Below are 24,255 nucleotides of genomic sequence, written 5' to 3' on the forward strand. Positions count from 1 at the left end.
GCTATCAGTTTCTATGATTTGAAGCCCCCATCACCCTGTTGGTCCATGGTCACCCTTGGTTACGACCCAACAATCCGCACATCAACTGAGAAACAAAATGAGTCTGGATGGAGGCTGTCTTTCCATAAGAACTGTTTAAAATCCACTCTCCCTTCAGATTCTACAGCCCCTGAACCAAACCCACCTGAAAACGCAGGTGGGTTTGGTTCAGGGTTCCAAACTGTTTATCATGATTTGGCTGAAGTTTTCAGAAAGGATCTCACTCTGTCTCTTCCTCCACATCTGTCTGTCACTTGATGAGAATTAGGCAGGGGGTTAGTGGAAGATGGCCTTCAATACCCATCACAGACACTTCAAACACTTGGTAATGCCCTTTGGACTAACTAACACACCTGCTGTTTTTCAGGCCCTAGTTAATGACGTTGTCTGGCATTTCATAAATTGTTTCATGTTTGTCTACCTGGATAACATCTTATTTTTCTCACGATCTCTCTCAGAACATAAAATCACTTAAGGTTTGTCCTGCAGCAGCTGCACAAGAAGTTGTTTCTAAAAGGCAAATTTTATGTTGACAGTGTATCTTTGCTGGGCTACAGGAAAGATACATTGTTGGGCTACCAAAGGGACATCTCAAACCAGGCCCAGCAAAGGTGCAAGCAGTCATGGACTGGCCATTGCCTGAGAACTGCAGATGTTGCAACGTTTCCTTGGTTTTGCTAACTTTACTGGGACTTCAGTAAAGTTGCCATGCCTCTAACCCAACTTGCCAAATCACAGTTCCAGTGAACCCCAGCAGCTCAGTCGTCCTTCGACTTTCTCAAACAACACTTCACTTCTGCTCCCATCCTTTCTCAACCAAACCTCTCACAACAGTGGATGTGGATGCATTAGATTCTGGAGTGGGAGCCATCTTTTTCTCTTGTCGTCTATTCCCTGCGGAGCAAAATTATGACGTTAGATCTGGATCTGAAACCTTTGCATACCTTGAAACGGCGAATGGGCTTTGTTTTTTACCCTCTTGAATTTTCCTGCAACGTACAGGCCAAGCTCTTTAAACAAGCTAGTCCACTGTGTAAACCTGAATTCTGTGTGTAGAGACCAGTTTTCCTTTTTTTAAAACTGGTATCTATTTGCTGATTTGGTCATAATTTTATTATTTTTTTAAATGTAGTATTGTAGTCTCAAATGGTTTATTGTTTTTTATTAAATAATATGCAAAAATACAGATTACACATATTTGACTTGATGGTGGAAACTGGATTGGCAGTCTGTCCAACAAAAAAAACACATAAATGCAAATTTATGATTGAAACAAAAATGTCATCCATGACAGGTCTACAGGGAAAATGGGGACCCTTCAGCTTTATTCTTTTGGGAACACAAAAGTCTGCAGAAAACTATAAATGTATCCCACACACGCTTAACATTTCTCTGTTGATACTGGATGATACTGACCATAGTTTCTAATGCTAAAAACCACTTCATGGGTAATAAGCTACACACTACCAACACAACGTAACAAACACAATTACAATTTTTACATCTTAGTATAAAGCATTCTTTTTATTTATTTAACATGCATTTGATGTCTTTATGACGTTATTCCGTTAAGCACCAATGCAGGAAAAGAGTGCTTCTTGACACCATAAATCAAATGATGTTTGGTTACATAACTTGGTTAAAAACATTCATATACATTTTGGTCAAAGCAGAAGGAAGCAATGAAGATGAGTTTCTTCTGAAATCTTCAGACCAAAGATATTGGAATTACTTTGGAATTAGCAATTCCACACTGGTTGGTTGTTCCTGCTTATCTTAATGTTTCCTTTCTCTCCCCATTCAAGGCCCCAACTACAGACTTGGTTTGATAAGTGAGACACTCTGGAAAATATGTTCTTACTCCAGGACGTATCTCAGAAACTAAGAAACTTTTACACCACACAAATTATATTTTTTCATCTCTGTTCACAAGTTTCTGGATTTCTTTTTTGTAAGACTAAGACTGAACTTTTTTTTTTCTTTTTTTGCATTTCTGGAAAAGTTCACATTCTCTGTGTCTCAGTGTCAGTTAGCACTATTCCTTCAGTCAATACTGTTGGTTAGATCAGTACCTTCAGGTAGGCAAAGATAGGTCGAGCCTCAGCGAGGCAGAGAAGCATTGAAGGAGACGCGCAACCCAGGGAAACCAGCTGTTTGCACTCTTCATGTTCCTGGTAAACAGGGAAAAATTATGGGGATTTTATCCAAAAGTTGGACCCTGGTCTGCCAAGATGTTTTGCTCTAGTGCAAACTTGCGGTTGTTGAGCCAGACCTGTTTCTAGTGAACCTCCTCTGACCTAGATCATAGTCATATGACTTTTCTACCAATTGGAAAAGGAGATTATGAGAAAAACAGAAAAAAGAAATTAATCTTTTTTTTTTATCTGCTAACATGTTTCCTTTTATTTTAGTCTTAGAAACTTTTACACAAGTAAACACATGGGTGAGCATTTCTTTGTTTGAGTTTGAGGCTTGGACAGCATCTTTAAGAACATAAAACATGATCAGAAGCTTCTGACAAAAATCGAAAATAAAAGAGAAGAAAGAGAGTCTGCTGTCTCACCAAACTTGAGTTTCCAAGCGTGAAGCTCCAGATCTTTCAGAGAGATGCTGGCACAGCAGGTTACAGCAGAACAGCAGAAAAAACAAGCAGCAACTTCATATTGACTGAGAAGAAGCAGAAAAAGACAGAGGCATAGCCAGCTTCTCTACACTTTCATGGCAGGATTTGACAATATTCAAAAGAGGTAGTCACAGAATGTTTGGCTTTTCCACCTCCCACGGGGGGCTAGATGGTCAGGTGCAGAAAAGTTCATGACAGTCAGTCAGACAGATAATTTTCTTTGGTTTCAAGTAATTTTTGCAAATCTCAGTTCCATAAAATCCTTATCTTCAGTTTAGTTTAATCTAAGCAGCATATTTATTTAGTATTTAAAATCAAATCTGCATTATGTCTGGGACAACACTGGATACATTTACACATGGAGACATATTTCACTACCAGGCCTGCAGGTCTGCAGAGAGGCTGGGGGTACTGCTCCAGCTATAGCAGCCATCTGTCCCTAAGACCTCCAGGCTGGTTGAAACCCCTGAGGATGTGTTGATGCTCCTGTCAGGAGACAGACACACGCTCTACTTTTAAGATTAGGCTTAAACATTCATTTTTGAGAAACCATATAGTTATGGCTCGATCAGGTGACCCTGAATCCTCCCTTAGTTATGCTGCAATAGGCATAGGCTGCTGGGGGACTCCCATGATGCATTGAGTTTTTCCTTTTCAGTCACCTTTCTCACTCACTATGTGTTGATAGACCTCTCTGCATTGAATTGTGCTTGTTATTAATCTCTGTCTCTCTTCCACAGCATGTCTTTTATCCTGTCTTCCTTCTCTCACCCCAACTGGTGGCAGCAGATGGCCCCGCCCCTCCCTGAGCCTGGCTCTGCCGGAGGTTTCTTCCTGTTAAAAGGGAGTTTTTCCTTCCCACTGTCGCCAAAGTGCTTGCTCATAGGGGTCATATGATTGGTGGGTTTTTTCTCTGTATCTATTATTGTAGGGTCTGCCTTACAATATAAAGAACATTGAGGCAACTGTTTCCAATTGAATTGGACTGAATTGATTTGAATGACTTTTAATGACCATGGTACCTGTTGAGGATTATAGTTCTCGTTAATTCTCATTAATTGTGCAAATGCTCAGAAAATAAAACAAGATTGGCACATTAATGCACTTTCAAACCCTTTTAAAAGTACCCATCTTGCTTCAGGTGGGGCATCCTCTGCCATTCTAGAATCAGCAGTTAGAAAGCGTTCAGTGAAGCTTCCTGCTTTCAGGATGACAGCTGCTCCAAGTTTGTCAGCCAGCTGGTGCAGGTGTTGAGCCATGCTTTTCCTCACTGTGGCACAGTGATGACTGAGAAAGGACAATATTAGACACACAACTCTGGGTACTGTATCGCTAGTTAAACAGAGTTAATCAGAATCCAAACATGGATGCAGTTTTCCACCTTGGCTAAAAGCGCCAGATTGATCTCCTCATGAATAAAGTCACAGGAAGTCTGCGCAAGCTTCAGCGGTAGAGTTTGGCCTGTTTGAAAATATTCAGTGTTGAAAATTATATATACAGATTGCATGTATATAAATAATATTTTCTGTTATTACAAAAATACCAGAAATGTCAAAATTAAAGGTAGCTTATTATCCGTAACTATGATTTTTAATAAACAAATTCCATCATAATTAATACACACGGTGAATTTCATAAGTATAGAAGACCTCCTGTGACGTTTGTTATTTTTCAAGAAAGGTCATAATCATTGTGTTATAAACCTGTTCTAACTATCATTTGCTTTATTTTGGGTTTTGATTAGCTTAAAAAAGTGTTTGGTTACACTATCTATGAAGTTTTTAGGTCACCAAAGAATTTATTCTGTTTGTCTCCATCAGCTGAAGAAACTGGAAAAATGTGATGTTTGTCACACAAATTTTAAGCTAGCTAAATGCTGAGAGATATTCTTACCTTAAAATAATTGTTATTTTAATAATGGAGTGGAGATCAGTATGTATGTCTCAATAATAACCATACAAATTCTGTAAGTAATGCGATATCAAACGTCTCAACAAACTGAACCTGGGAAACATTGGCTTTATTCATTGGAGAACACAAAAGTCTCCAGAAAACTAGAAACGCATCCCATGGGTGCTGAACGTTTCTGCCTGGATGATGGATTGATCGACAGAGCACAGTTTCATAGCTTATTTATTTATTTATTTTTACATGTATTTGCTGTAGTTATACATTTATTCCATCAAACACCTTTGCAGGCAAAGAGAGCTTCTTAACACCACAAATAAAATTATGTTTAGTTAAAAACAACTTGCTTAAAAACACTGAAATAAATTCTGGGCAAACCAGATTTTCTGTAAAATCAGAAGGAAAAACTGAGGATGGGTTTCTTCCGATCTTCAGACCAGAGGGTAGCTTGCTTGAGAAGCAATCCCACACTGGTTGGATTTGTTCCTGCTCATCTTAATGTATCCCTTGTCTCCCCATCTGTGACCCCAGCTGTAGAAAAAAAAGAAATTACACAGTTTAACAACATTTAGCAGCTAAAAATTAATAGTGTTCACACTAACAGTCCAAAAGCATGTGGAGAAATAATGATCTGCATAAATAAGATGCCTTTACATATTTTTGTATCAGCACTCAGTGAATGTTAGAAGTAGTGAAGTGCATGAATTAAAATATGAGCATCACATGGGAGTAAATACCTGTTCTTGATCAGCCAGTAGTCATGTCCATTTTCTGTACCATAACCCACAGCCAGCACACCATGGTCCAACACTGTCTTGCTGCAGTCGGGGTCATTGTACACTCCTGCAAATACATGTCAATCAGACTGAACAAAAGAACAAATGAAGCATTTCACATTTCTTTTCCAATTTAAAAATGTTTCTCTGCACTTTGCAAATATTTTTTCAATGTCTGCACCTGATTGGTAGAATTGGAATGAATGACGAGAAGCATCAATGCCAACAGATATCGGTCCGATAGTGGCCACAGCTTTCTTCAGGGTTTCTTCATTACTGGGTTTGACATGAACATAGCCAGTGCATTTGGCACCAATACCATCAGGCTTGTAACGGCATCGTTGACCCTAATACAGAGAACATATGCTATTATAAGTTTTTACTGTTGTGACACATTTATATAGCAAACAGACAGTTTGCCTAAATACTGTGATGTTAAAAATAGATTTTGAAAGAAGTTAATAAAGTAGCTCATGCTGTGAGTTTTACAGGGCTTGGAGCTACCATATGTTTTGGCAGTACTGTACAGCCTTTCATGCATGGCCATTATTAACACCACTGTCTGAATGAGCTGATTTGCATTGATAATTCTGATATTTATGATGATAAAGGTGATAAAGACCTGACTGCATATATTCAAGGTTTGTGATTTAAATCACAGAAGAAACAGGTGCGTGTATGTGTGTGTTTGATATGTTGCTATCTATTTACCTTAGCCTTATAAGGGTAGGCTGTCTCAGTGTCAATTCCTCCATTGGCTTGGATGTACTGAAGGGCCTGCTTCACTGATCCTCCTTTGCAGCCATTGTTGCCAAAGCTGTGAGAGCAGTCCATTAACTGCTGCTCGCTCAGAGACACCAGCTTTCCTGTCTTCCTGAAGTGCTGACCCTCCAGTACACCAGTCTGCAGTAAGGATGATTCAGCTTCAAACCAGACAACAGTTTTTGTTTCCCAAAGAACACAAAATCAAAATTTTATGTACTCACTGTACTGAAGGCCCAGCAGGAGCCACACTGCTTCTGATCCTTGACTTCAGTGACATATCCCTTATCCCTCCAGTCAACAGTGTCGGGCAGATCAGTACCTTCAGGCAGGCCAAGAAAGGTAGAGCCACGCTGAGGCAGAGAAGCATTGAAGGTGTGAAGGCAACCCTGGGAAACCAGCTGTTTGTACTCTTCATGGTCCTGGTAAAAAGCAGCAAAGTTCATGGTTTTTATGCAAAAATATGGGTTGTTTTTTTTGCATCCTCACATACTAATTATATTGAAAAATATTGATGACAACTTAAATGGTTAATTGATCAAATCTAAATGATATGTCGTTTTTCTGCACATACCATATCGGCAAAGTGTGTCATCCCAAGACGGTAGGATTTCAAACCCTGGTCTGCCAAGATGTTGTGCATTAGCACAAATTTGCGGTTGTTGAGCCAGACCTGCTTCCTTTGAGCCTCATCTAACTCAGAGTCATATGACTTTTCTACCAATTGGAAAAGGAAATCATGGGGGGGGAAAAAAACAAAAGAAAGTTAATCATTTTGTATTTTAAACCCGCTAACATATTTCCTTTATTTCCAGTTTTATAATCTTTAGCACAAGTAAAAACACAGGTGAGCTCATCTTTCTTTCTAAATTTGAGGTTTGTACAGTATCTTAAAAAACATAAAACTTGATCAGAAGCTTCTGACAAAAAGAAAAAATGAAAGAGGAGAGAAAGAGTCTGCTGTCTCACCAAATTTCAGTTTCCAAGCGTGAAACTCCAGATCTTCCAGAGAGATGCTGGCACAGCTGGATACAGCCAGAACAGCAGAAACAACAAGCAGCAACTTCATCTTGACTGAATACAAACAGAAAAGAAAGAAATCCTTTGTGACTTACAGGAAACTTATGTTTCTGATGAAAACGGATTTTTTTTTTTATTCTTTCTTGGTAATACATGTTTTAAAATGCTTTCGTCATAATATTACATGCCACTTTCATTTGACAATATCCACTTTGTCCCATTTTATTTGGGAGTTTCTATGTTACCTCCTCCAGAAATGTTTTTCTGAAATTAATATTTTTTTTTCATCATAATAACTGAAAAGTGTATTTACACTTTTACAACTAAACTACATGTTTAGTTATCTGTGTTGTAGTTACTTACCTGTCTCAGTGTCCGTATCTGTTGTGCAGAGTGTACTATAATCACCTGTGGTTGATATAGGTCTGCGTCAGAGAGGAGTTCTTATATAGTGGGCTACTAGCATGACTGCAGTATTCCAGGTCAGCACAGGTATTTGTAAAGAAAGTGAAACAACATGAAGCGGTGGAACAGAAAAAGGTGGAGCTGTACATTAACAGTCTGTTACAGTCTCAGTCTACATTAACTCGGGCATCCAGGACACTGTAGTTTAAAATGAAGGCAACAACTTTTTGGCTAACAAAACCAAACAAAAGAACCAAACATAAAGCAAAAAGAAATGCAATTGCCTTCATTTCAAGAGTTTACAGAAGATCACATGACATCACTCACTTAAGGAAACATTTTATTTATGCTCACTCAGCAATAACAAGGAGCGCAACAGTCATGAATGATCTCTTCTGTAATTTGTTACAGATATTGACAAGTTTCAAAAGAGGTTGTCAAAGAATTTTTGGCTTTTCCACCTCTCACCATTGTTGAATGGAAGTTAGATGATAAGGTGGAGGAGCCTTCATGACAGTCAGCATTCATTATTCTTCTTTGCTCTCAAGTAGTTTTTGCAAATCTCAGTCCCAGACTCTAAAGTATTAATTCGTATTTGAGAGAAAGATCAACTAAGTTTATTTGACATTTACAAGCCAGAAGCCATAGAAACAATTATTATCTGAGACCCCGTGTCAAGAACAATTTGTTTTGAATTATTTAGCCAGCTGGAAGTATTTTATGTCAGACAAAATATAAATTATATGTGACATATTGCCACAGGTCTCATGTTATCTATAAAAGCTCAGCTTGTCTTTAAACCATATTCTCAGCCAACTTGATGTGTCTGAAAAACTACGAGTAAAATAAAGCAAGTTATTCATAACATTACAACACCTTTCACATATTTTGAGGAGATTACAATTTATTGTCAAACACAACGGGATGGGAAGTTAATCTAGTTCATTAAACACAATTAATCTGAAACCTCGAATACTTCTATGACCTCCTTAATCCCACTGGCACGTCTTCCGTGGAGGAAGCAGAGTCAGGGGACGAGGGAGACGACTCATCTATCTCTGGGGGTGAGGTCACTGAGGTAGTTAAACAATTCCTTGTTGGCAGAGCCCCTGGGGTGGATGAGGTTTGGCCTGAGTTCCTGACCGCTCTGGATGTTGTAGGGCTGTCTTGATTGACACGCTTCAACAATGCTGCGTGGAGATTAGGGGCAGTACCTCTGCCCCTGGTGGTTCCCATCTTTAAGAAAAGGGACCGGAGGGTGTGTTCCAACTATAGGGGGATCACGCTCCTCAGCCTCCCTGGGAAAGTCTATGCCAGTGTGCTGAAAATGAGAATCTGTCTGTTAGCAAAACAATACAGTTTTCATCCTGGTCATGGAACACCAGACCAGTTCTTTATCCTCTCGAGGATACTTGAGGGTGCATGGGAGTTTGCCCAACCAGTCTACATGTGCTTTGTGGACTTGGAGAAGGCATTCGACCATGTTTCTCAGAGTGTCCTGTGGGAGGTGCTTCAGGAGTATGGGCCATTCGATCCTTATAAAACCGTTGCAGGAGCTTGGTCTGCATAGCCAGCAATAAGTCAGACTTGTTTCCAATAGGTGCCCTTTGTCACCGATCCTGTTTGTAATTTTTATGGATATAATTTCTATGCGTAGCCAAGTGGCGGAAGGCTTTCACATGGGTGGTCTCCAAATCTCATCTCTGCTTTTTGCAGATGATGTGGATCTGTTGGGTTCAACAGGTATTTTGGGGTCTTGTTCATGAGTGACAGGAGAAGGGAGCGGGAGATTGACAGACATATTGGTGCTGTGGCTGCAGTGATGCGGATGCTGTACCAGTCTGTTGTGGTGAAGAGACAGCCGAGTGTAAAAGCAAACTTTTTTTACCAGTCGAATTACGTCCCTTACCTCACCTATGGTCACAAGCTGTGGGTAGTGACCGAAAGAATGAAATCATGGATACAAGCGGCAGAAATGGGCTTCCTCCGAAGGGTGGCTGGCTACTCCCTTAGAGATAGTGGAGTTTGGTGAAATCTCCCAACATTAACCTTCCCATGGAGGCTGAGGAGAGTGATGGAAAGATAGATGTAGCACATCCTCAGGCACCACTGCTTCCCACTTAGAAGCATGCCAAGCCAACTCTACAACATCCTGAGTCTTTAGCAATTCTTTCCCCTACTCATTCGCTTAACAATTTTCCAGAGTCACTTTGAGACTATCGCTCGAGTCACGTTCCACTTGGCAGCTGCCTCCATTCAGACTCAGTTTATCCATTCTCCCTCAGAATGCTGTTGAAGATTTGCTGGGGGTGGGAGTTGAAGATCTATCAGACCAGGGCTTCTTCCAGACACTCCCAGGGCACCCAAAAGGTCCAGCATCCTCCCACGCCATCTGATCCAGCTCATAACCAAGTAACGATTAGTTGGCAGCACACCACCTCTCTTCTCCTGAGTGTCCAGAACATAAGGCGTATCTGATAATACAATTACAAAGCTGATCAACCTGTGGTTGTCTTGGTGTCACTTGTGGGCATCTGAATGTGGTGTTTGTTATGGAAAACTGTCATAGGCACTGAAATCTAATAAACAGACTGCTATTCGGGTTTACATCAGGTAGGCTGATCCATAACCATAGAAGGGCCTACCTTTAATGGCTTGTTTTAATTAAGTAGGAGTGTCATTATGGTATTTTATAATGCTATTTCCTCAGGCAGAATAACATTTCTCAAAATGCATAACTAACCTCACCTGGTCCAACAATAACAGATAGAGTTAGTTAGTGAGAGTTGTTAAGCTTTGAACTGAAAGTGGAATAACTCTTAGTTGACAATAATATGAGCTTCTGTCACATAATTTAGGGAGAGTGTTGCTGCTGTTTCGCTCTCTCCGGCTTTTTTTCTGAATGATGCAAACAAAAAAAACTTTCATTTCACAGTTGCCAGGGCCCCTCTTAGGTGGTGACTTCCACTTCCCCCACTACAACCACTGATAACAAATGTGAGAAACAGCTTCTTCTCTGAAACTGTCAGACTTAAACTCTGCCAAACTTTTCCTCGAACAAATACAGACATACCAGGGACTCACTATGTGCAATAACAATTTCCTGGTAACAAACCCTTGTTGTGTGCAATAAAGATCTATATCAGTACACAGGTTTTTGCACACCAACAACCATTGCACTTCAAATTGTTCATGTGTTATTTATATCTTTTTTCCTTATCTCGCTACAGTTAGGTGGGGATATGTGTCTTCTCTTGTGTTGCGTTTTGTTTTGATTTTTACATTTTTATTTTATTTTATTTATGATTTTGTTCTCAATATGTTGATAATATATAATATATATTATAATAATTATAATCTAGTATAATATATAATAATAATTTTACCTATAAAGTAAATTAAGGAATTACAAGAAAGCTTTCCATTTCCATTTTATGAAATGTCACTTATCAGTTATAAGATTAGATTATTTAAAAAAAAAAAAACTCATCAAATCTCCATCACATTTCTTTTTGCGCTTTGAAAAATAAAGCAACACGTTTGATGAACAACCTCTAGCGCCCTCTTGTGACGCGCCCTTGTATTGCCATTAAGATTGCACTATAAACTGCAGAATGTGACCATTTTGTTATTTGTTTCTAAGGCTATTTCACCACAGTGGCAAGTTCACATTATTCAGCTATAACTGAGCCAAGCCAAATCTTCATGCTGCTTACAACTGCATGTGTCTTCTCTCTTTTCCATTTTTTTCTGGGATAATTCAGTGTTCTCTCTCTGACTTTGATGCATTTTCTCTCCCTGACTTATTCTCTGGCGAATATTTGAATTTAATCACTTTTAAACATGTAGATAAATCTCTTTACCTTCAGAGTTTTATATGACATTTCAAGTGGAAGCAGGATTGTTCAACAGGAGAAGTCCATCTGCTTTACGACAAACTATTCCACTGTGTAAAACTGAATTGTGTGTGCAGCTGAACTACATGGTGTGCAGACCACAAACTGCAGTTTGTGCTTTTTTGCTTTTTGTTTTTGTTTTTGGGTTGTTGTTTTTTTTTTTCTTTGGGGGGGGGGGGGGGGTTCCATGACAGCCCTACTAACCAACACTGACCTGTCCAGGATTTTCATCAAAATTTTGAAAAACACAAAATTGTTCCACTTCACTTTATTTAAAAGGCTTTTTACAATTTGAAAAACATAAATTCTGCAACCAGTCATAAGATTATTGGGTATAAAAAGAGCATTTTAGAAAGACAGAGTTTCTCAGAGGTAACAATAGACAAAATCTGTAAATGGTCTGGCACCTGTTTATTTGTCTGACTTGTTGAAACCCCACGTCCCCACTCGTTCCCTTCAGTCAGCTGAGCAGTTGCTGCTTTCGGTCCCAAAGTCACGGCTGAAACTTAGAGGAGACCGAGCGTTCTCTGTTGCCGCGCCGATGCTTTGGAATAACCTTCCTCTCCATATTAGACAGGCTACATCAGTGCCAGTTTTTAAGTCTTTATTAAAAACCTATTTTTATTCCCTGGCTTTTAACTCTGTAGGTAACTGATATTTTTTATAATTTTTTTAATTTTATTGCTATGTCTGGTTTTATTACTATGTGCATATTAGTATTGTACAGCACTTTGGTCTACCAGGTGTGTTTTTAAAGTGCTATATAAATAAATAAATGATGATGATGATGATGAAAGGTTGATCAATATGCAAAAATGTACAATTTGTGGAAAATTACAGAAAATTGTAAAGACTCATCATCAAAAGATCTGGAATCTGGAGAAATATTTTAGAAGTGTTTTAGAATCTGATCAAGTAAAATAAAATCTGAGATGTCAACTCCTGATTTATTCTTTCAGATTACAGAAAATAAAACTAAATTGAATTGAATCAACTTTTAAATTTGTCAGGGTGACCCAGTGTTTTGTACTCTTATCCTACAACGCTGCTGCAGGATTGCTCTCCCCCCGCTTCAGGACACCTACACCAGGAGATGCCGGACTAGAGCAGCGCAGATACTGAAGGACCCGTCCCATCCTGGCAACAAACTGTTCCAACTTCTGCAATCTGGTAGAAGGTTCCGCATCTTCCGGGCAAGGACAGAGAGACTCAAGAGGAGCTTCTATCCCCAAGCCATCCGGGCCCTAAACACACACACCCGCCCTCTCACATCATCTATAATTGACTGAGACAGGACTCTCTTCCAGACACTAAACCAAGGCACAATGTACATTCCAAATTCCTTTAATTTTAAATATGTTTATATTGTCTATCCTGTAAAATAGTCAGATGTCTATTCATATTAATGTACAGAATTCACCTGCTTGCTGCTACTACTGCACATCCACCCAATGTATATACTATATATATATATATAATGCTCTTCCTCTACCCCCCCCAGAATTCACCTGCTTGCTGCTATTACTGCACATTCACCCAATGTATATACTATATATATATATATAATGTTCTTCCTCTACCCCCCCCCCCCCCCCCCCCAGAATTCACCTGCTTGCTGCTATTACTGCACATTCACCCAATGTATATACTATATATATATATATATATATAATGTTCTTCCTCTACCCCCCCCCCCCCCCCAATTTTTGCACATGTCGAGGAGCGTGTCAGGCTACATTGACAAATAAAGAACCTTGAACCTTGAACCTTATTGAGCTTCGATGTCATCATGGTTGACTGCTAGTGTTTTGGTTTCTGTTCTCTACTTCTCGCTTTCTAGTTCCTTTTTGTCTTGTGATTGCTAGTTCTTAGGTTTTGGTTCCTGTGCCCGTCATGTTTAGTGTAGGTTAGCAGTTTCTTACTCTTGTCCCTGTGCTCTGTGTTCCCTCTGTTCACTGTGTAGTCCTTGCTGCTGTGCCTGTCATGTGCTTCCTGTTTTATTTTGATAGTGTAACTGTGTTTTAACCTGTTCCCCTCCCTCTCATTGTCCTGCTTGCATTTTATGCCCTGTGTTTGTCTCTGTCTCTGGTCGCGTTGTGCCCTCACTGTGCTGAGTTTTCTCCCTTCGTGTTCCTGTCTTATTTCTAGTGCATAGTTCCTGGTTGTCCTGGTTCATGTTTCTTAGTTTTTAGTTTGAGTTCACTTTAGTCCTAGTTTTTATGTTTGAGGTTTTGGTTTGTTTTTTTGTGAGTTTATTTTATGTAAAGTTTTCCCGGTAATAAACCTGTTGCTTTAAATTATTCCATCTCCTAGTCCTGGGTTTGGGTCCTACAACCTGGCGGCCACACCACACAGCATGACAAAATTTGTGTTCCACTCCAGATACAAATCACAACTGTTTCAGAATATTATTATTCACTTGAAAGACCCATTGCTAGCTGATTTTTTTTTTCTGGAACCCGTTTTCTGATTTGGTAATTATTTTAAAAAATGTAAAAAAAAAATACAATCTATCAATCTGTGCTGACAGTCTATAGTCTGAAAGTGTCCAAAATGTCTCCAGAAAGCTAAAAATTTACCCACAGGTGCTGAACATTTCTGCCTGGATGATGGATTGATCAACAGACCACAGTTTCACAGTTGATTTATTTTTGCATGTATTTACAGTATTTATACATTTATTAGCACAATTGCAGGAAAAGAGAGCTTCTTAACACCACAAATAAAATTTACATAACCCAGTTAAAAACACTGAAATAAATTTCTGTCAAATCAGAAGGAAAAACTGAGGATGGGTTTCTTCCCACCTCTTCAGACCAGAGGATAGCTTGCTTTAGAAGCAATCCCACACTGGTTGGATTTGTTCCTGCTCATCTTTATGTATCCTTTCTCTCCCCATCCAAGGCCGAAGCTACAGGAAAGAACAAATGAGCAACATTTAGCAACAAAAAATGAATAGCGTCCACACTAGACATAAGGACCTGCTTAAACAATATGCATTTTACATGTGTGTGTGTGTGTGTGTGTGTGTGTGTGTGTGTGTGTGTGTGTGTGTGTGTGTGTGTGTGTATCAGCACTCACTCTTAGAAAGAGTGAACTGCATGAATTCAAATATGAGCATCACATGTGGGTATTTACCTGTTCTTGACCAGCCAGTAGTCATGTCCATTTTCTGTACCATAACCCACAGCCAGCATAGCATGGCTGTACCGTGAGGTTATACATGAAGGCTCGTCATACACTCCTAGAAATATATGTCAGTTAGACAAATGAAGCACTTCACATTTGATCGTATTCGATTTAAAGGTTTCATGACATTTTTTTCAGTGTGTGCACCTGATTGGTAGAACTGAAACGACTCATGAGAAGCATCCACGGCAATAGATATCGGTCCAATGGTGGCCACAGCCTCCTTCAGAGCATCTTCATTCGGACTTACATCAACATAGCCGGTACACGTGGCACCAACAGTTTCAGGGTTGTAATGGCAATTTCCTTCCTAATACAGAAAAAAAGATGCTATAATTTATTGTGTTAGTCATAATTATATTCACAAAAAGAGCATTTAGAAAACACCGTGATCTTAAAGATGTGTTTTGAAAGAAGTCAGTAAAGTAGCTAATGCTGTGGGCTTCATGTGGCTTGGAAGTACACAACTTCATACACTTTCATGATTAATAACACTGTCTGAATGAGCTGATTTACACTTCTACTTCTTATATTATTATTATGATTGTCAGGTAATGGTAATTATTTTTTCATAATGCTTACCTCAGCCTCATAAGGGTAGGACTCCTCAGTGTCAATTCCTCCAGTTGCTTGGATGTACTTGAAGGCATAGTCCATCCAGCCTCCATTGCAGCCATGGTTGCCAAAGCTCTGAGAGCAGTCGACCAACTGCTGCTTACTCAGAGACACCAGCTTTCCTGTCTTCCTGAAGTTCTGACCCTCCAGTGCACCAATCTGCAATAAGGATGAGTCTATTTGAACCCAGACAATAGTTGAACAAACTTCCTATTTTACAGGATTAAAGAACACTGGGGCTTATGTACTCACTGCACTGAAGGCCCAGCAGGAGCCACACTGCATCTGATTCTGGACATCAGTGACATATCCCTTATCCCTCCAGTCAACAGTGTCAGGTAGATCAGTACCTTCAGGTAGCCGAAGGAAGGTAGAGCCGCGGTGATGCAGAGAAGTATTGAAGGAGCCAAAGCAGCCCCGGGAAACCAGTCGTCTGTACTCTTCATTTTCCTGGTCAAGAGGGACCAAATTTATCAGTTTTTAGTTCAAAAGTTTGTTTTTTGTTTCTGTTTTTTTAACCTTACAATTACAACTAAAAGTATTCATGACACATGTTTTTCTGCATATACCATGTCAGCAAAGTGGGTCATCCCAAGTCGGTAGGACTTCAAACCCTGGTCTGCCAAAATGTTGTGCACTAGAACATGTTTGCGGTTGTTGAGCCAGATTTGTTTCCGGTGAGCCTCCTCTGACTCAGAGTCATATGACTTTTCTGCATATTGGGAGAGGAAATTATGAGAAACAGAATAATAGAAAATCCATTAATGAATTTTAGGGAAAATGTGTATTTCCCTTTGTTTCCACAGTTTTCCAAGTTTGAGGCTTGTACAGTATCTTAATGTCAGCAGAACACAATTAAAAAACAAACGGTTTACATCAAAGAGGAGAGGCTTGTACAGTATTTAAAAAGCACAGAAAGGGATCAACAGCAATAAAAAGACTAAAAGAGTCTGCTGTCTCACCAAACTTGAGTTTCCAGGCATGAAACTCCAGATCTTCCAGAGAGATGCTGGCACAGCTGGATACAGCCAGAACAGCAGCAACAACAAGCAGCAACTTCATCTTGACTGAACACAAGCAGAAAAAGACAGAAATCCTTTGTGACTTACAGGAAACCACACAGGCAGTTTCGATTTTGTTTTAATGACAGCTTTAAAACGCACTCTTTCGTAATGTTGTCTGTCACTTTCATAACGTCACATTTTTCTTCGACTATTTGTTTCACATTTCCCACGAGTTCTTTCCCAAATTAATGATTCTCTGCTTTTTTTCATTAACACATTGCTGAAAAGTGTATTCATAATTGTCTACATGTCTAGTTAACTCTACTGTAGCTACTTACCTGCACCGCCTGACTCAGTCTGACTGATAACCACCTGTGGCTGATAAACGACTGTGCCAGAGGGAGCTTGTTTATTTAGCCGACTATAATATGACTGCAGTACTCCAGTCAGGTCAGGACAGCACGGAAAGAAAAAGTGTCAAGCACTGAAGTACAAAAGGGTGGAGCTAAACATTGAGAGTGAAAATAATTTTCCAAAGAGGAAGTCACAGAGTGTTTGGCTTTCCCCCACAGTGTTAACTGGAAGTTACACAGTCATGTGGATGAACCTTCATGACAGTCAGAATTCTTTGGGGTTTTTTCTCTCAAGTAGCTTTTGCAAATTTCTGAGGTGTGTTTGGGATCACTGAAAAAACACTCAAACTTAAATATGTCGTACTGTGTTTCCCTCTCCTGCAGGTCTACTTACAAAAACCATCCTGTTACTTGCTAAAAGCCACAGAAGCAGTCAGTATGTGTCCACATTTCAAACTTTTTGAACAACATAAAATGTTCATTTTGAATTGTTTAAGCCAACTGTATTATGTCTTGTGGTATATATAAAGACACTGAGTTCTTATACATAATAGGTATAAAAACTCAGCTTGTCTTTGAGAAATATTTTTAATTGATTTGTCTGAAAAACTACAAATAAAATAAAGCAACTCAAACAAGCAAGTGGACAGATACTGAATCTACTACATGAAGCACAGTTGTAAATCAAGTTGTTTAATTAACAAGTCGCAACCTGACTTTGACCTTAGATTTGTTTTTGTGAGCAGAAATTCCTTCCTCAGGTGTATGACTCGTGATTATTTCCCATCATCACAAACCGGTTGAGGCAGTCTGACATCAGTCCCAGAGGTTACTTCTGCTGATTTCTTTCTGTTAGGCAACTGTTGGTATACAGCAACACTAGCTGAATGATTTGATTTTCATCTCCAACTGCTATTAGGCAAGATAACAATAGTCATTTGTTATGAAGACCTGTAGAGTCAAAGATTATGATCTGGGATTTTTCTGCACATATCAAATGACCTACGTCATCTGGCGACATAACTCTTTGTCAATGACTTGTCAAATATCAAATGTTTCTTAAACTCATTGAATTAAAGGTAAAAGTCTGCACTTCAGTCGCATTTTGAGTGTTTGATTTAAAATGATATGGATGGACAAAACCAGATGAATTGTGCGTCTGTCCAACAAATTACGTGTATGTGACATTACTCTGACATAGAGTTTGCTTCATCTGTGTAGAGAATCTGTTCTTAGTCTTCTTCTTTCTCAGGTTTCTGATGCCTGAGGTGTTTACTAAGCACACAGTCAGTGTACATCTCATGGATCTTTGTTGTTTCATCCTGGACAGTGTATCTGACACTCACCAATCCTCAGCCACCTTTCTTCTGTTTAGGAGCTTCCTTGTCCTCACATCTGTGGCTTCTATCTCCTCCTTTGGCCAGGTGATTACTGTAGAGGGTATCTGACAACTGGCAGGGCGTAGGTTTTGATCACCCAGATCTTGTTCTACCCATTCAGTTGACTGACTAATAATAGCAACTTCTTTGTGGTTCCCGTTCCCGTTCCAGGAATTTCTAGCTATTCTCAGTGTCTGGATTTTTGCCTTCTGGCAGTGGATCTCGTCAATTCTGATTACTTTCCATCTCTCTACAACCTCACATTAACCCCTAACTGTACAAATTTTCTTGTTTATGTGTGCAAAATTAGCCTCTGTAATGTAGGCAACAGATAGAGCTGTTTTTTGTTTTTAATTCCCCCTCTTTTTCTGTGTTTGTATTCTACATAATTGATATAACCTGAGTACATTCATTAGAATCAAAATATGGAATGAAATAACATTTATATTTCCTTGCACTAGTATCATTTTACTGCATCAATTGAACCAACTGCAGCAGCACAATTCTCTTTTATTACATAAAAAAATACTCAAAAGATATACTTTTTGCTTTCTTATTTTGAATAAGTTTCAGAACCTGTAAAGAAGTTAAATCAGTACTTCAGCTTTTACCAGTATTTTTTAACAGAAGTATCCGTACTTCTGCCAAATGGTGAAAACAGCATTGGCAGTTGTGGTGGGGCATGGTCCGTGACATGGCTGCGGGGGAGGCTGACATACCTGAGGTCAATCAGCTCATCACGCCTCCCCTATATTAAACATGTCGGGACCTGAGGTTGTTGTTGTGTGTAGGACGCAGCTGAAAAGCTGTGAAAAAGACATGAGTTGAAGAAACGACAACTGAATAAAGAAGCGTGCTGGAAAGTGCAAGTATGTGGTCGGGTCCGTCATTCCTCTCACAATAGTCTATCTAACTAAAAACCATGATTGCAAATCCTATCAGGATTGATCTCTGACTTGTGCTAACTTTTGTTACAAAAAGGAATGGATGAAGGTGCATTACTCAGCCTTTTTGCAAGCTACTGCTTTATTACAGGGCACAAATACAAAATAAAACAAATACATTATATTTCTCATGGTGGCTGTACAGGAAAAGCCAGGGACGGATCACCAGTCAACTTTTTTCTTTGGGGAACACAGAAGTATAAAAAAAAAATAGAAATCCCACTGGTGCTGAGCATAGTGGACTGATCAACAGACCAAAGTTTAAATGCTAAAAAATACTTCTTGGTTATTAAGCCATACACTACCAACACAGTGAAATAAACACAATTACTTTTATTAAATGTCAATGTGAAACAATTTGTTTATTTATTTATTTATATTTCATGTATTTGCAGTCTTTATGATGTCATTTCATTAAACTCTAATGTTTCTTCCCACCTCTTCAGACCAGAGGGTAGCTTGCTGCACTAGCAATCCCACACTGGTTGGATTTGTTCCTGCTCATCTTAATGTATCCTTTCTCCCCCCATCCAACACCAAAGCTACAGGAAGAAAGAAATTAACAACATTTAACAGCTAAAAGTGGGCTGTGTTCACACTAGCAGTTCAATAACATGTAGAGACATGATGATCCAATTGTTAATCCATAAAAAAAGTTTTTATGTATCTGTGTATCAAATATAAATTTAAATATAACCATCGCATGTGGGTATTTACCTGTTCTTGACCAGCCAGTAGTCATGTCCATTTTCAGTACCATAACCCACAACCAGCACACCATGGGTCAACATTGTGCTGCTGCAGTCGGGCTCATCATAAAGTCCTGCAAACACATGTCAATTAAACTGATAGATGTAAAGAACAAAACTATTCCCATTTCTTTTTCAATTTTAAGACAATTTTCTTGGTACTTTCAATTATGTTTCAATGACTGCACCTGATTCATAGAGCAGAAAAGACGGACGAGAAGCATCAATGGCCACTGATATTGGTCCGATGGTAGCCACAGCTTCTTTCAGGGTTTCTTCATTAGCTGGTTGCACATCAACATAGCCAGTGCATGTAGCACCTGTAGATTTAGGGTTGTAACGGCAATCTCCATCCTAATACAGAGGAAATATGTTATAATTTCTCGCGTTGATCGCAACACAGCATATAAAAAATGTGATGTTGATCAGAGTCTAACAGCCAAATAACTGAATTCTGTATATCAATAAATGATGTTCAGTTCCGTCTAATAATCTCTCCTTATTGAAATAATAATAATAACTTTATTTATTTATTCAGTTTTCAAAACACAGAGTTACAAAGGGCTTCACAGTTCAAATAAAAGGTGCACGTTGAAGACAAGTGTGCGTGTTAAAACATACAGACACATAAACAGTCACATGGTCAGTCATACCGACAGATCTTCATTCTCACATACACATATACATACTTGTATCGTTTCAAACTATGGCCAAAATTGAAGGGGAATGGATTAAGGAAACACTAACCAATAGAAATGAGTTTTCAGCATTCGCTTAAAACAAATAACCAACCTAACTGATTGAGGAAAGCAATTCCACGATTTGGGCACTAAAGCCTCAAAAGCACAATCACCTCTCCAGAGAGAGGGAGGTTAGACAATCAGAGAGGCTGGCTGCATTGATAAGGTGTCAGAAGCTCAGCTAAATACACAGGAGCCTGTCCACGTAGAGCCTTTTATGTTAATAACAGAATTTTAAAGTGGATTCTGAATTTTATTCGAAGCCAGTGAAGGGATGCAAGGATAGGTGCAATATGTGACTGACACCTAGTTTTAGTTGGCAGCCTTGCAGCTGTGTTCTTAACTAATTGGAGACTAGTTATGGAGGACTGAGAAATGCATGTGAAAAGTGAATTGCAATAATCAAGTGTTAAAGTTGTAAATTAAAGTGCATACTAAAATTTCAAGATGATTGAAAGGTAAAGGTTTGATTTTCACAATATTTTTCAGATGAAGGAAACAAAACTGGGTAACCTTTGAGATATGAGTTTTGAAATTAAAGTGGTGATCAAAAGTGACACCAAAGTTTTTCGCAGATGATTTGAAATGATTGGCATGGGGGCTAATGTCCTGACTAACGTCCTTAGTGGGCTGAGCACTAGAACCTCAGTTTGGCCCAGGGGTAACATATATAAAGAAGGACTGGGGCAGGTGCAGATGAGGACATGCATTGATTTATATGAATCCTGAAGTATCTGTTTGATAAGTATGATGAAAACCATTTGAGAGCAGTACCAGAGATGACAACGCAGTTTTGTAGCCTGCTAATAAGGGTAGCATGTTCAACAGTATCAAAAGCTGTTGAGCAGGACATTTATCTGAATGTATTAGAATATCATCAGTAATTTTCACTAAAGCTATCAAGCTGATGATAGTGAGATGGCAAAGTGCTGAGGCTTGTATAAATTCAAAGATCATGATTTAAAAGGAATCAAGTGTGACATGTTTTTGACATATTACAGTCTATTTACCTCAGCCTCATAAGGGTAGGACTCCTCAGTGTCAATCCCTCCATTTTCTTGGATGTACTTGAAGGCATAGTCCATCCAGCCTCCATTGCAGCCATGGGTGCCAAAGCTCTGAGAGCAGTCGACCAACTGCTGCTTACTCAGAGACACCAGCTTTCCTGTTTTCCTGAAGTGCTGACCCTCCAGTGAGCCAGTCTGAAAAAACAAAAAGAGTGAGTTTGAAACCAGACCACAGCCGAGCAAAGTTTGCCATGTTACAAAAATAAAGAACAGAAAGTTATTTCTACTTACTGCACTGAAGGCCCAGCAGGAGCCACATTGCATTTGATTCTTGACATCGGTGACATATCCCTTATCTCTCCAGTCAACAGTGTCGGGTAGATCAGTACCTTCACGTTGTCGGAAGAAGGTAGAGCCGCGGCGAGGTAGAGAAGAATTGAAAGAGTGAAGGCAGCCCCGGGAAACCAGTCGTTTGTACTCTTCATTTTCCTGAGAAGAGGAACAGAGTTCATGGGGTTTTTATTTAAAAGTTTCTATGCATTCTTACATGCATACATGCATTACAAAAAACAAGTATTTGTGAAATTGTAAATGGTGAGGAGTAAAATCTGAATGACACGTCTTTTTTTGCACATACCATATCAGCAAATTGGGTCATCCCAAGGCGGTAGGACTTCAAACCCTGGTCTGCCAAGATGTTGTGCACTAGCACATGTTTGCGGTTGTTGAGCCAGATCTGCTTCCTTTGAGCCTCATCTGATTCAGAGTCATATGACTTATCTACCAGTTGGAAAAGGAAATAGTGAAAACAGAACAAAAGAAAATACATTGGTAATGAATGTAAGAAATAATCTGCTAAGAAATTTCCCTTTTTACACAATTTTAACATATTAGGGTGAGCTCACATTTCTTTCCAAGTCTTCCCAAGGATCAACAGAAACAAAAAGACTAAAAGAGTCTGCTGTCTCACCAAACTTGAGTTTCCAGGCGTGAAACTCCAGATCTTCCAGAGAGATGCTGGCACAGCTGGATACAGCCAGAACCGCAGCAACAACAAGCAGCAACTTCATCTTGACTGAACACAAGCAGAAAAAGACACAGATGTTTTTCAGTTTTAAAATGTTTTCTATCATAATATCTTCTGTCACTTTCATAGAATCACAGTATCTACTCTGCCCATTTTCTTTGAGTTTTGTATTTCACCTTCCAATTCTTCCTCAAATGAATGATTCTCAGGTTTTTTTCCATCAGCATGTTACTGAAAAGTGTATTTACACTCATCTATGTGTCTATCAGTGCTGTAGCTGCTTACCTGTCTCAGTGTCCGCTATAGACGAACCACTTGTGACTGATGTACGTCTGTGTCAGAGACGAGTTCCTCTATAGCTGACTACAGTTATAACTGCTGTATTCCAGTCAAGTCAGGACAGAAATGTGCAAACAAAGCAAAAGAATGTAATGCACTGAAACATAAAAAGGTGGAGCTTAGCATTAAGAGTCAACACAATTTGTTTGGCAGTGTTCCAAAGAGGAAGTGTGACTTTTTTACCCGCCCCCACAGTTGTTCACTGGAGGTTCACTGGTTGAGTAACATTCATGAAAGTCAGCATTTAGTCTTCTTTGGTCTTCAATAGTTTTTGCAAATCTCTTAGCTGTGTTTGGAATTATGGAAAAAAACAGTCCCAGACCTAAATTTTGCTGTTTCTCTCTCCTGCTGGTCTATGTACAAACAATATTTTCACTCAGTTGCTAAAAAGCCATATAAGCAGCCAATATCTGAGTCCACATTTCAGACTTCTTTAACAACAAAAATGATTTTGAAGTATTTAAGGCAGCTGAAAGTAGTCCAGGATGAAATGTGTTAGCTTGTCATTGAGCAATATTCTCAGCCATCTTCGAGTGTCTGAAAATCAATGAATAAGATAAAGTAAAACAATGCAAGCAAATCCCCTCTCACAAATTTATAGTTAAACACAAGGGTATGTAAACAGAATCTACAACATGGAACACAATTAATCTGCAATCTTAATAATAAAGTTGTTTATTTAACAAACCAGATAAGGCCAGGTGGTTGACTGGAGCTCATAGAGAAAAATCTAAAGAACTGAAGCAGATAAATGTGTAACTATACTTTTAAGTGTCTGTGTAGATTCTCAGTTATCCAGGTGTTGGTAGTATTGATCTCTTGAAATGAATTGTCAGAATTGAGGAAGGGTGATCTGGTGGAGGAATATTGATATCAGTCAGCATTTCTTATGAGAGAAATATGTGAGGTTTTCAAATATTACAGGCAACTGTTGTTGTTTTGATGGCACTTTTATTTTTTGTGTTACATGCTGTTGAAATGTCAATTCAATGAGTAACCACACTTCAAAACCAAGCACTCCTTGAGCTGGTCCAAAGATCTGTAGTGAAGAAGCAGAGAGCTGGAGCTCGGCACTCCCTGGTGTTTCATTTTTCCTGTGAGATCTGAACTGTTTCAAAAAGTCTACGCACCTTCATGTAGCGGGTGGCTAAACCTTTTTAACATGTATGTATCGCACCACACTGTAGACTACCCTAGATGTATAGGAAAAGGCTATATGCTGGCCAAAAACATTCCCTCAGTCAGTTCTCCTTTTTGCAGAACTGCAATCATCAGTACTCAGCAGCGATGTGGCAGTGTCATGGTGTGGCTGAAAGCGAAAGGTGACAAATGCAAATACACTACCCCACTGCAAAATCTCCAGTGTTCAATTGACACTAGAAAAGTGTTTTTATGTGTCCACTCTTTTGAGTGTTAAATTAACACTGACAGTGTTATATTTTAACAGTAACTTAGTCAGTGTTAAAGATTAACAGTGACT

The 24,255-nt window shown here is 39.1% G+C and overlaps 3 protein-coding genes across 4 annotated transcripts; all 3 read right to left on the reverse strand.

Moving 5' to 3' along the window:
- Positions 1-4,823: 4,823 nt before the first annotated feature.
- On the reverse strand, positions 4,824-7,558 carry LOC112436571 (cathepsin L-like peptidase). The gene is made up of 8 exons (XM_024806261.2): positions 7,492-7,558; positions 7,078-7,182; positions 6,683-6,825; positions 6,333-6,530; positions 6,058-6,249; positions 5,528-5,693; positions 5,308-5,413; positions 4,824-5,101 (listed from the first exon to the last, which is right to left on the reverse strand). Exons 2-8 carry the CDS (start codon positions 7,175-7,177, stop codon positions 5,002-5,004), a joined length of 1,005 nt encoding a protein of 334 aa, XP_024662029.2. The 5' UTR covers positions 7,178-7,182; positions 7,492-7,558; the 3' UTR covers positions 4,824-5,001.
- A 6,498-nt stretch (positions 7,559-14,056) lies between these two features.
- Positions 14,057-22,837, reverse strand: LOC101472279 (cathepsin L-like peptidase). 2 transcript variants are annotated; one of them, XM_076877336.1, is made up of 8 exons: positions 22,722-22,837; positions 16,196-16,300; positions 15,803-15,945; positions 15,486-15,683; positions 15,201-15,392; positions 14,766-14,928; positions 14,568-14,673; positions 14,057-14,340 (listed from the first exon to the last, which is right to left on the reverse strand). In XM_076877336.1, the coding sequence occupies exons 2-8, from the start codon at positions 16,293-16,295 to the stop codon at positions 14,241-14,243; spliced, it is 1,002 nt and encodes a 333-aa protein (XP_076733451.1). In that variant the 5' UTR covers positions 16,296-16,300; positions 22,722-22,837; the 3' UTR covers positions 14,057-14,240. The 2 variants fall into 2 exon arrangements, with proteins under 2 accessions (XP_076733451.1, XP_004540473.2); XM_004540416.4 differs by lacking the exon at positions 22,722-22,837 and adding an exon at positions 16,576-16,709.
- Positions 18,964-22,847, reverse strand: LOC101472000 (cathepsin L-like peptidase). Its single transcript, XM_004540415.3, has 8 exons — positions 22,722-22,847; positions 22,380-22,484; positions 22,047-22,189; positions 21,701-21,898; positions 21,413-21,604; positions 19,851-20,016; positions 19,631-19,736; positions 18,964-19,455 (listed from the first exon to the last, which is right to left on the reverse strand). Exons 2-8 carry the CDS (start codon positions 22,477-22,479, stop codon positions 19,356-19,358), a joined length of 1,005 nt encoding a protein of 334 aa, XP_004540472.2. The 5' UTR covers positions 22,480-22,484; positions 22,722-22,847; the 3' UTR covers positions 18,964-19,355.
- Between the last annotated feature and the right edge of the window lie 1,408 nt (positions 22,848-24,255).

The sequence above is a fragment of the Maylandia zebra genome, linkage group LG19 (assembly GCF_041146795.1).
Source record: "Maylandia zebra isolate NMK-2024a linkage group LG19, Mzebra_GT3a, whole genome shotgun sequence".
Classification (NCBI taxonomy): Eukaryota; Metazoa; Chordata; class Actinopteri; order Cichliformes; family Cichlidae; genus Maylandia; species Maylandia zebra.

Coding starts and splice junctions, on each gene's coding strand:
- LOC101472279 (XM_076877336.1), bottom strand. CDS start 16,295: ATGAAGTTGCTGCTTGTTGTTGCTGCTGTTCTGGCTGTATCCAGCTGT. Junction 14,674..14,765: donor GTTTCAGTTCTACCAATCAG/GTGCACACACTG, acceptor ATATATTTCTAG/GAGTGTATGACGAGCCTTCA. Junction 14,341..14,567: donor TACTGGCTGGTCAAGAACAG/GTAAATACCCAC, acceptor TCTTTCCTGTAG/CTTCGGCCTTGGATGGGGAG.
- LOC112436571 (XM_024806261.2), bottom strand. CDS start 7,177: ATGAAGTTGCTGCTTGTTGTTTCTGCTGTTCTGGCTGTATCCAGCTGT. Junction 5,694..6,057: donor CCTACCCTTATAAGGCTAAG/GTAAATAGATAG, acceptor TCTCTGTATTAG/GGTCAACGATGCCGTTACAA. Junction 5,102..5,307: donor TACTGGCTGATCAAGAACAG/GTATTTACTCCC, acceptor TTTTTTCTACAG/CTGGGGTCACAGATGGGGAG.
- LOC101472000 (XM_004540415.3), bottom strand. CDS start 22,479: ATGAAGTTGCTGCTTGTTGTTGCTGCGGTTCTGGCTGTATCCAGCTGT. Junction 21,899..22,046: donor TGACCCAATTTGCTGATATG/GTATGTGCAAAA, acceptor TCCTCTTCTCAG/GAAAATGAAGAGTACAAACG. Junction 20,017..21,412: donor CCTACCCTTATGAGGCTGAG/GTAAATAGACTG, acceptor CCTCTGTATTAG/GATGGAGATTGCCGTTACAA.